The sequence below is a fragment of the Equus quagga genome, chromosome 1 (assembly GCF_021613505.1).
Source record: "Equus quagga isolate Etosha38 chromosome 1, UCLA_HA_Equagga_1.0, whole genome shotgun sequence".
Classification (NCBI taxonomy): Eukaryota; Metazoa; Chordata; class Mammalia; order Perissodactyla; family Equidae; genus Equus; species Equus quagga.
In genome coordinates this window covers 27017918-27030599 of record NC_060267.1, presented here as the reverse complement: position 1 = coordinate 27030599, position 12682 = coordinate 27017918, and the positions used below count along the sequence as shown (strand labels likewise).

Here is a 12682-nt window from a genome sequence, read left to right as displayed (position 1 = left end):
AATGCTGTCATTTTTTTAATCAAAAGGGCAACCTAAGTATAAAAACTCAGCTTAACTATAAAAACTCAAAGTCAAAATTTACACTTTTCTACATTTTCAATATCTAGCACAAAGCCTGGGTACATAAACATGAATGTTATGAAGGAATGAAAATATAATAAATTAGCTATCAACAGTGAATGACCTATTTTTCAATTGGCTCATTTACATAATAATCGGACAACTTGTGTTTTTTTTCGTTACCTGATTTTAAAAGTTTGCATTTGGTAGGGGGATACTCAACACTTCTTCAGTCCTGGTGCTAATAAAAGCTGAGACCTTTGGGGCTCACCTCCACAAATTCCACCCTACAGAACCTGCTTTTTGTATGTGCTGTAGAAACAACAACTCTCTCATTTTCTCTTCCCATTCACCCCCCCCACTTGTTGCTGCCTGTATTTCTCTTAATAGAAGACCAAGGAGTGAGTCATGAGGGGAAGTATACAGAATTCCCTGGGAAGGAGCAGACTGCGGACTTGCATCTCCGCTCTGTCACTCACAGGATTTAGGGACATTCGTTTCTAAAAGCCTGTACTCTTTCCTTTGTAAAATGGAGAAGAAAATAGATACTTCCCTAGGATTTTTTGAGGATCAATGATAGAATGAATTTAAAACTCACCTGACTGATAATATATTTAACAAAAAATAACTATTCTTCTCAAATCTGCAAATAATATAATTATCTAACCAGCAGAGAGTTAGTTAGATAAATCAGTTACAACACAAGATAGTACTACATGGAACCATGTAAAAATCACGTGAGAAAAATATTTAATAACATTAAAAAATGCTCATATCTTGTCACATTTCAAAGAACAGATAGTAGAGCAATATATACAGCCTGATGTCAATTTTGCTAAAGTATGCATTGAAAAAATATGGAGGAGATATACCAAAATGTTAATATCAGTTCTTGCAATGGTGGGAATACAGATGATTTTAACTTTTTTTTTAAATAGTTCCCTATATTTTCAAAAGTGTCCATGAAAATTTTCAATCCCAAAAAGCCAAGGATTACTTAATTAAATAGTGACTATTACTATTTCACAACATGTACATTTATTAAAAGATAACTAGCATTATTTTATAATTAGAATAAGACAAAATACAAACATTCCCAAGTGGCAATACATCAGCAAAATTTGCATTAAGTTCAAGTAGCTGTGAATAAAGGCCTTACTAAGAGCAAGTTTTGAAAAAAATATGGATTGGAGTAGGATTTAGTAAATAAAAACAGACTGTGAGGGGCCAGCCCCGTGGTCAAGTGATTAAGTTCGTGCACTCTGCTTCAGCGGCCCAGGGTTTCGCTGGTTCGGATCCTGGGCAGGGACATGGCACAGCTCATCAAGCCATGCTGAGGCTGCAGCCCATATGCCATAACTAGAGGGACCCACAACTAAAAATATACAACTATGTACCGGGCAGCTTTGGGGAGAAAAAGGAAAAATAAAATCTTTAATTAAAAAAAAAGACCAGAATGTGAGAACTTGGACCTAAATCACAGTAACATGTTAGATCTTTAATGTACTTTTCAATTTAAGAACTTCTACATCCTGTTCTTTTATTTGAGTCCCATAACAACTCTTTGAGACTAGCAGGTATTGCCACATCTTACAGAGGAAGAAACTAAAGTTCAGAAATGATAGGTAATTTGCCCAGGTAATCCAGTGTAAATTCAAAGCTCATTTGTGTTTATCCTATATGTAAATTGTTTCTATATTGTAAATTACAGTTCTGGGATTCTAGAAGACTACTCCTCAGGAGTGGGACGTACCTAATTAAAGAGCCATCAAAGAAAAGTTGGGAAAGTGGAACAAACTATTAATCTACACCAAGAAAGATTTGATCACTGATTGAACTCAATGCCTAAGAGTCATTTCTGTTCTCTAAATAACTTAAAGAATGGTCTTAACTCAAGAACCTTAAAAAAGGAAGATATCAGATGCTCCTTTTAGCCACTAGAAGGAGTGGAAATGATTTAGTGAGTTTTCTAGGAAATAATCAGACTAGTCAAGCCATTTGTCCAATAGTGAGGTCAAGCCTTAGATATGGCCTTAGAATAACAGGGTGGAAGAGAGGAAATGGAGCACAAGAACCAGAGTATGGAATCAGCCTTAACAATTGACCAGTGCCAAGGAAATAAAAGAGAAGCAGGCTAGGAGCAGGAAGAGAATCTTCAGGAAGTAAAAGATAGAGATTATCAGTTGTAGCTCAAGAAATGGTAAAGAAGGGGGTCTCCAAAGCAAAGAAAGATTGGTCAGAGAACAAGTTTTCGGCAGTAGGTGGGAAAGAGTACTGCCAGCACAGGATGAAAACTGCAAGTCCAGGTTGGCTGCTGACCAGAACTACAAACCAATGCCCCAAAGGTCTCTGCCAAAAAGGTAATAGTTGGGGAGATGCATATACAGAATAAAAGTGACAGCTTTTTGAGTAACTTTATCTATTGCCACATCAGATGTCTTCTCATTTGTTCTTGTTTTTTGAAACATTTACGGGATTCCAGTGTGCCTTGTGGGGGCAGAAACAATAGAAGTAGTACTCATCTCTGTTTGAGAATCTCTAGAACAGCCAGAGGAAGAGAGAGGGAAAGAGAACACAAATATAAGATGGAGAAGTGTTGGAGTGGCTGCGAAAGATGATCTCCCATTGGTTATTTTCCACAAATGGGTAGCAGAAATGAGATCTGAGCTACTTAGATGCCCCCCACGTAGCTGACTATAATTTTACTGCAGGAGAAAGTAGCTCAGCCATCAAGGGCAAACCAGGGAAGCTGAAAATTTTCAGAAATGATTAGTGTCCCTGACCTTTTTGGTAATCTTATTCCCCTAGTCTGGGCTCAGTAGTCCCCTCCACATTCCCACACCACATGTGAGTCTTTCTTTTCCTGATTTCTATCATTCCATTTACTACATGTGACTATTTATGTTAAGTCACTCCACCTAGACTGTGAACTCCTTGTTATGTCACACTTACTTCCTCAGCCCATAGCATGGTACTTGGCACATAGTGAGCATTTGTAGTATATGTGTGAAATGTGAGTAATGAATGAGCCTCTGTATGTACCAGAGAGGCAGGCAGATTGGTAGGCATGCAATGATTCACACACAAAGAATAGCTGGATAAGTAGAAAAGAATAGGAGTAATAGGAGATTAAAAGAATTAGAGGTGACTTATTGATGTTGACCATTCCCAAATGATGAGGGAAGAGGCACAGGGAGGGCAGGCATCAAAGGTAATTTCATCACTATCAATACTGCCTGTCCTGTATGTCAGGTTAGGTAAGCTCCCAGTGAGGAGTATAACAAAAAGAGTAGGAGGATAATGTGAGAAGATAATCTGGGAAGAGAGGGGAAGAAAGCAGTTTGGAATGTGACACGATGGGAAAGGCAAGTGCCTATACCCCTAAAGTTAACCTGACCAAAGGGCTGAAATATCATCATGAACAGTTACCAAACAATAAGCCCAACAAATAGCAGTATTACTACACTGTAAAACCAAAAACACGTGCATTATATAGTACAGAACGTGAACTGTACCTGAGATCTTCTATTTCTTTGATATAACTGTGAATCATATTACTAATCTCCTCGTTCCCTTCACCTGCAAGATAAAATAAGAAATGAAGAATTTCCTTTAAATTAAAACTTCAACAAAACAGAATGGGAGAAAAAAATAAAGTTATGGAAACAAAACAATAATGCTTTAAAACAATTAGTACAGCAAATTTCCTACCATTAATTACACGCTGTCAGTAAGATAATATGATAAAGCAAAGGGCACATTTTGTTTCTGTAAGAATGTATTATTTACCAATTAAATATTTAACGTAAAATCACAAGTTGTACACATGCAGACTGACATTTCAACTTCAAATAGTCCAGGTAATTAACGAACACAAAGAATGTTCCATGCCCTCCAGAAGTTAATCCCTCGCTCATCCCACCCTACACACATACCTGCTCTGGCAAGAACTTGGTTGGCTTGATCGCTAAGAAGCTGTGTGATCCTGGCCCTCAAAGCATCCACCGTCTCTTGCATGGCTTTAATTCTTACACGCAGGTTATTATTTTCAGTCTGTAGCATAGCATTCTCATGAAACATGTCATTGATGCTTTCCACACCCTCCTCATCAATTATTCTTTTACCCTAGAAAAGGAAAATATTCCCATTGGTTGAGAAGCCTTAAATACACAAGAGTTTTGTTTAAGGATGCTACAGGACTATGCAATTCTACAGTGAAGAGTCCTTTTGTCATAACAGCCTCAAGCAAAAGAGATCCTTATCCCTGTACTATATCCCCTCCATGCTGCATTTGTCACGAAAGAAACTGAGTGGGTAGGAAGCCTTCTGAAACAAGAGGTTGGTCAGGTTGATAGACTGAAAATTACTAAAGGCTGTCCACATGAAAAACTAGAATTCTACCTCCAAAAGGAAGGAGGCCACTATTGGGACAGACAAGAGACTGCAGAGATATACATATGCAAGCCATCACAAAAAGGCATCACCGTACTCACAAAATGTATCACAAAATGCAGCCCAAACCCATTAGCTTACTGTTTTGTACTCCATGAGCTCCATCTGAAGTCGTGTGATCTCCCCACGGAGTGCATTGATTTGCTGACTAGCTCTGTCCTGATTGACCATCACCTTGTTCTTGATATTTCTAGCTCGATTGGCATATTTCAGGGTATTTAAAGTTTCCATAAAATCTCTGTCTGAAGGGCTGACACATGCTATCATGATTGTTTGGCTGAAAGTTACAAAGAATAATTCGGTTTACAGATAAAAGCAAATAAAACACTGAAATAATCATTTTTAAATACCTGCCCTCTAATAATATCTTCAAGATACCAGAAGATTGATACTACTAACTTAAAAATTAAAGCAAATTTAAAAGCTGTCATGCTTTAAGCTATCTTAAGAAAAAAGATTTTGTTTACTTATGTAAAATCAGGAAAAATCAATTTATATTATCCTTCTTTGACCCATAATACCTTGAGAAAGTATAAGTGCATATACTTATTTCTCACCTCTTTACAAAAAATTGATAAAATGCAAACAATAATTCTAAAATTTAATCTACCTATAATATGACAAATTGAAATTCAAAAATCATTTCTTTCATTATCCACTTAGCATTTCAGGATTTTAAATTGTCCTTCTTTTTATTTAATCACTTGTATCCTGATTTTTGATGTCAGCAAAGAATTTTACACAATCCTATCACCTGAACAGAAGAGTATTTAGTATATCCATATGTTTTACAATAGAAAACTTCATTTGTGATTGAGTGGTCAAAGTTCCAGAGTTTCTGGCCAGATTACAGAGGAAAAATGGGAAACATTATTTTATGGTCATAATGAATTGTTTTACCAACCAAAGAACAAAACAGTGAAATGCTTAGTATTCCCAAGCTATTACGTCTGTCAATAAATTCTAAACAGCACTTACACACTAACTGAAAAAATATATAGGAATTGCAATTAAGGACGCAATTTACCCACCCTGGTAGGAAACTCATGCCTATCAATTTTGATCTATAGCCTCCAGTCTCCTGCCTTCTCCCAATACTCTCAACACAGTACTAATAGTAACCCTTTTAAAAGTGGTCCCATTCCACCCATCTTTCCCCTTTTATCAACTCTTGCCTTTCCTTACTTACCCTTACTCTCACTATTATTCAAGATTCAGCTCAGCTTCCATCTAGTCCAAGAATCCAATGCTCAGTTTGGCTGTACTCTTTTCTCTCTGCTTCCTCACACCCTTTGCATATCTCTTTTTGTTTATTATTATTATCACACTGAAATTTTATAGACCCTACTCTCAGACCCTAAACTCCTAGAGGACATCAAGGATCATCAAGCTTTATTCATCAGTATACTTCACATAACACAATATTTGGAAGATATTTTGTCATTAGTAATTGTTTGTGGTGTGTGTCACGTGTACATAACATTTGTTTATCAGAGGTCAGAAAATTAAGATAATTCATGCCCCTCTCACTCTCTCTTTTGATGAAGAAGATAAGAAATCTAGTGACGATGGTGATTATGACACTGATTAGAGAATAAATAGGACTTCTCAAAGAGTAGTCTCCAGTCCAGTGCCAGTCTAAAAAGTATTTGTTATAGTTCACAATAAGCAAAGAAATTGAGAGTGAGCATTTTGGAGACTTTTACAACATTTGAGCTTGCTATAATCAATGAACTCATTTCACTGACTAGAGTACAGACCAGTTAAAGTGTTTTAGAACTCACATGTTGTCACAAATGGGACAAGCTGAGTGCAGTCGGGCACACTATTATTAAACTGCCACAAATTGGGCAGGTAGGGAAGAGAACTCTCCCTTCACAAATGTTTTGAGAAGCACTGGGATCAAGTGCTTAAGAAGAATGGTGAAAGTCAGGAATGAGAGGAGCTAAGACCTATTGTGGTGAAAAAGTGACATATCAGATAAAACCCAAAAGATAAAAATTTCAAGAATGGTTGTGTTTATGAAAAATTCAAAGAAAACATTAAAGTTGTTTAATTTTAAAGTTTATATAAAACCACAATTCTGTTTTAAAGGAAACTATACCATTTAAATATACTATTCTGTTATATATCTTATATACTGTTATATCATATTATGTCATATACCATATTATATAATACATTAGGGAGGAAATACATCACAATGTTAACAGTAGTTACTTGCAGGTAATAGAAATATAACTGATTTTTTTATTCATGCTTTATGTTTTTCTGTATTTTTCAGAATTTTTGCTATAAACTTGTTATAACATTATATTAAACATTCTAAATGTATGAAAGCCAGCTGAAGTTAAAAAAATAAAACTCAAAGGACGGTCTGGCAGCATAGTGGTTAAGTTTGCGCACTCTGCTTCAGTGGCCCAGGGTTTGCAGGTTCAGATCCCAGGCACGGACGCGCACACTGCTCATCAAGCCATGCTACGGCAGTGTCCCACATATAAAATAGAGGAAGACTGGCACGGATGCTTGTTCAAGGACAATCTTCCTCAAGCAAAAAGAGGAAGATTGGCAACAGATGTTAGCTCAGGGCCAATCTTCCTCACCAAAAAAATAAAATAAAAATAAGTAAAATTCAATAAATTATGCACTTAAATATATGTAGCTTGTTTCCAAAAGCATCTTTGATCTAATTTTTCTTTTAAGAGTAATTTGTACAAACTTCACAAAATGAAGGTATTTTGTTCTCCAAGGCTTATACAAAGTACAAGGCTTTTGAACCAGGAGTTCAATCTTAACATTTTTAGTAGGAATTGAGGCTTACTAAGGGTAGGATTAGAAGGGGTCTTCTCCTCTGAGGAGTTACCACTCAGTAAGGAAATGGATGAGGAATATCTGAGACTATTTACCTGTAGCCTATCTAAAACTCAAGAGGAATTTGAGACCCGCAGTGCAAATATCTTAGACTGCTTACAGGGTGGCATCTTTCAGAAGTATTGTAGTATTCAAAAATATTGAAAGTTGTAAGGGGAGAACATTTATCATCTCCACCTTCTTTCATATTTAAGAAATACATATAGGAAAGGGCTATAATTTAGCAAACATGAAAAGTTTATATTTGGCTTAAAACACAAAAATTTTTGTCTGTTATAATAACGCAGATTGATATTCAGGATCAGAGTGAAAATGTAGAACAGAAGTAAGAAATATGCAATAACAGAAGCAACGCTGCACCCATACATAAGCTATTCTAGAAGAGAGATGAGTTAAGACAATGCCATTATTGCATAACAGGAAGAAATATAAAAATGATACTGTTGAATTCTATAAAACTTTATTTCTAAATCCATCCAATTTTGAATCTAAATAAATTTAACATTATCAAAATTCTTTGAATAATAGTTGTTCAAAAAGGAAGTTTGCAAGTTTAATTACCAGATAAGTTTACAGTATCTAATGATCTTTTCAGTAGACATGATGGTAGACTATTGAAAACATTGTATAATGGATTCACTGTGGTTGTCTGTAACTTGTTGAATTGTGCTGTTTGAATTTAAAGGCCAAAAATGTTTGCACTTAAAAAGTTATATAAACATCAACACCAATCTACTGATGTTTATAAAGAGGAATGTATTACCAACAAGAAGTGTTTAGCTGATGAAACAGATCAGAAGGATGCAAAGTATAGAAAAGGAGGAATATCAGTGATGTTAGCAAAGTTTATAACCAGAAAACACCCTACATTTCATTCAACTGACATTAAAAAATGTTTTTCCACATGTAAAAAAATTTTTTAATTTTTAGGAGATTTTGTAAAAAGGTATTAAATATATTTAAATTACTTGGTAATTACTTAGAAGACAGCACTAATTTTCAACAAAATTTTATTAGGCATCTGCTACGTGCCAAGCACTGAAAGAGAAAATATGATATACTAGAAAGACCACATGCTATGAACTTCATTTACAAACTAAGTCACTTTGAATAAATTACTTAATCTCTCTGGATTTCAATTTCCTTATCTATAAAATAGGAATAATAACACCTGCCTCAAGGGATGTTATAAGGATCATGTACAATAACACCATACAAAAGAACTCACAAATTTTAGGTACTTAATAATTATTAGTTCCTCATCCTATTAATTTGCTTTATAAGAAAAACAGTTCTGATAAATAACCTTATAAACTTACTTTAAAAAGAGTGAATAATTGAAATTCAGGAATATGGAGGATAATCACTTATGCATACCTATTACCCCCAAGGGAATCCTGCAGTAGTCTTGTCAGCTTAGAATCTCTATAGGGGACATGGGTGGCCCTCTTGCTCTTGTCTCCCAATGCACTTATTACATTGCCAAGTGCCAACTAAAAGAGAGAGAAATGATAAAAAATTTACTAATTATAAACTTTTAAATAACAAAAGCTTACAGAGAATAATATGGAGACATGACAGAATTGAGAACATTTGTGTCTAGTGTTGTTTTACGTTGGTATTTTGAAGTATGAAGTAAACCTCAAAGTTTTCTATATTAACTACTAAAAGCTGACACCACTCAAAATTTAGTACTCTGTATATACCCATAACTCACAGATACTCAAACTTCTATTCAGAGATGTTCTTTAGATATAGAAATGTTGTAAGATTGGCGACGTCTAACAATTTCTAGAATCATCAGAGCATCAGTTTGCATCCCAGAAATCATGAATTCACGTTTTAAATTCTTCTCCTCAACTCAATGAAAAAATAAAAAGTTTAGGTAGTTTAACAGTTTCATGAAACTTTCTTGTTGCAGTATAGCTTCCTTATGGGAAAAGAAAATCTCCTTTAACTAAAACAAAAATATCAGTATGATTTCTCTGAACAAGATATTCCTAATGCCAGTACAGCTGTTTTTAGAAATACAGTGAATCTATATGCTAAGCATCCAATATCTAAAAAACTAAATCAAATTACAGAACTCTTTAATCACTCCTCCTGTCACCCTACTGTTTTTCCTACTGTTCCTGGACTAGCACCTACAGCATAAGCATTATCCTAAATGTTGGGGTCACACTCGCCTTCAGTAACGCAAACACCTATAACCAGGTCGTTGTTGGAGCCAATGGATGGTGCAGAGAGTGGCATCAGCATCACATTGTGTCTTAGTCTCCCTTTTCCAAAGAGGCCAGAGTTTTAACCACTGGCTACACTGAAACTCTATCAGAAGTGTTTGAACAAGCTTCAGCAGCCTAAATAGGAAAATGGAGCACTGGCTTTTGTCTTTTCCTGGCAGCACAAATGTAAATACCACCATGATTTCATCTGAGAAATTCAAAACAATACACAAAGTCCAGGATCCAGATCACTCCCTTTAACACAACCTTCAACCATAGGGTGGGAGCATCAAGATGGGTATTGGAGTTGGAAGCTCGGCTCTCTTTAATCAGCCTCAGTTGATGATTCCCCCACAGAAGGGTTGCAATCATACAGGAGCAAATATTGGACAACGACAAAAGAGGACCATATGATTGGCGCCTCTAGCTCCAGGATGGGAGAGAGGGAAGCAAAGCAGAAAACATGCCCTGATGCTATCAGCATCACAGAAACTTAGGGATGTCATGACTTTTATGCAGGAACAAATGTCCAATTTTATAATGAAGTCAATAAAAAGATTTACTACACAAAAATTTACTCTAAAACATTTTCTTCCAAATAACAGAAGCTTTACACTAAGAAACACAAGGTGTTTTCCAATCAAAACACCACTAGGTGGCATGTTATTAAAGTTAATTCCTAATATAATGAAGAAAAGTTCTCCCTTTGAAACAATAATTACTAAAAAACATTTGATTATAATTCCCAAAATAAAGTGACGTCATAAAATGTTAGCAAAAAAGCTACTTTGAGAGTCATCTGTGAAACATTTAATCTTAAATGTTGATTTCAACAATGTATTTTTAAATGTGAACAGAATTTTTTTAAATCATTTTTATTCTATGTAGTATTCTCTGCACATGTCATAAAACTCAATCCCACTAAATTTGCACAGACGAAGAAAATTTGCAATGTGAAAAGAAGAAAAAAGCCTATAACGTGAGGAAATCAAAATTCAATGCGTTACTCCTAAGTTTACAAGTTTACTGCAGCTTTCATTTCTCAGCTCAGTGCATGAAGGATTTCCACTTGGGTATTATGTACTACAAAAGAGAAAAGGACAATAGAAAAGCCCTGATAGGTTCTTAGCACAAAGACTTAGTCTTCTTACAAGTCCACAGTTGATGGAAATGCCTTCTTTGGCCCTCTCGCCTGTAGCTCCAGTTCGCTTCAGTCTTTCTGATCCTGCCAGATCAACAAAATGGAACTTTGCAGTCAGGGTTTCAAATTCATTCATCTGTGATGATTCAGAAATCACCTTATTATCAGTCACATTTTCCTGTAACGGAGGAAAAGAGTTGAAAATATTTTATTAACACGACACTAAATATCCTCCAACTCCACTCTGCACTCATTATAAATATATATATAAAATATCCAAAAGTAGGCATGTAGCCAAATAAACATAAATGCAAAAATGTCTGCTGGCAATTAGAAGCTTAGAAAAAGTTAGCAAGAAGCTTGAAGGTCAGAACCCAGCTGTATCAACTGAGGCTTTGCTTATGTTGACGAAGGGAAACCAGTAGCATACAGGCCTCAAAAGCAAAGGGGTCTCAGGTGACTACAGCCATGACCATACAGCCACAGCTCGCTTTCTGGTTGCTGCAGACACACATCCAATTTTTTATTTCAAAATCTTACATGGTTGGCCAGCTTCAGCTTAAACAGAATCAGAGACATCTCATTAGGAAAAGGAACGATTCAACAAAATAAATTTGGTTCAAATATACCCTCCTGGGTTTCATGTGATTTTTGGGAAATGAAGATTGAAAGTTGAAGAAATCAGAACTAATAACTCACAGCATCGATCTGTGGACACATTCTGGTTTGACACACGTGAATGGTAAAAATGGCATGTGAACGAGAGCTCTGAACATTCATCTGGGTACTGGCAGTGGTCCGGGATAAAGCACCCAGCTTCAAACACTGCATCATCTGGAAAAGGGAAAGAAAGAAGGGTTTGACGTGAACAATACTTAAAGAAAACACCACGCAATCAGAAGTCTGAGCTAATGGTAAAAACCCACCATATTAAAGGATGTAAAAGATGTGGATTTTCATATTATTTTAGTTACAAGCACTTATTGCGCTGAACTTCTAAGTATAATAGCGTATTATTTTTTTAATAGGAGAAAACACTGAGATTCTATTGTTGGCCATTTGCTGACATTTGCAGTTTCCATTCCAAAACTGTTACAGTAGAACACTTTGAAACAAACTGAGCAATAACTTGCATTACTCAGGCTCTTCTGTATCTTCCACTGAAATATTTTTGTGACTCTTCTGAACGGTCTTCCTTTAGCAGTAATGATACGGTCCTACCGACCTGACAGCAAAAGGATGTGGTCTCATCCTTCACCTTCAATTATCAAAGCCTCTTTCTCTAGCTGTGAAAGAAAACTATACAAACACTGCCTTAGATTCTTCTGATGTTATGATAAATGTACTAACTTTATAATAACCTTGACATTTTAAACAATAAAATCCTAATATTAAAAAGAATATGAGGAAAGAAGACAAAATTTAACTCCCTGTTATGCTTAAGGATGCAAATTTCATATCTTGATCTTAAGCAAACCATCAGCAAAGCTGACTATTTAAATAAAGCCAAATAGGCTCTACTTTAGCTATAACATAAACATCACCTCTGATTCTGTATTCACAGTACGTGTTGTGACGCCCACAGTATAAATTCCTCCGGTTGAATCTTCATGAATTCTTATATTTGACTTTTTATTTTTTGCATCAATATCACGAGTGGTATCAAATAAGTCAAGGACCTCTTCATTATACAGCTATCAAAAGGAAATGGCAGAAGTTTAATTTTAGAAGAAATTGCCTCACAGCTACAATAACACACATTGCATAATGTTATCTTTCAAATATACCTTAAAAGTTCTTCAAAATGACATATTTCTTCAAATACATAAAAATAAATGGAGTAATTATTATTACAAATACAAATAGATGCCAGAGGTCTTCATAAGAGTAAGAAGAGTAAATGACTTAATCATGACTAATGAGTTGAGGACTAGAT

General features: G+C 35.4%; 1 protein-coding gene across 14 annotated transcripts in view; it reads right to left on the bottom strand.

Annotated features, from left to right (window-relative positions):
- Nucleotides 1–12682, bottom strand: part of KIF21A (kinesin family member 21A) — a 147436-nt gene that overhangs the window by 54613 nt on the left and 80141 nt on the right. For all 14 annotated transcript variants that reach the window (XM_046666458.1, XM_046666466.1, XM_046666491.1 and 11 more), the window contains exons 4-10: nt 12291–12440; nt 11446–11580; nt 10757–10924; nt 8761–8876; nt 4594–4789; nt 3996–4185; nt 3576–3639 (exon numbers count right to left, since the gene is read on the bottom strand). In XM_046666458.1, coding sequence (XP_046522414.1) covers nt 3576–3639; nt 3996–4185; nt 4594–4789; nt 8761–8876; nt 10757–10924; nt 11446–11580; nt 12291–12440 — 1019 coding nt within the window. The remainder of the gene's footprint in view (nt 1–3575; nt 3640–3995; nt 4186–4593; nt 4790–8760; nt 8877–10756; nt 10925–11445; nt 11581–12290; nt 12441–12682) is intronic.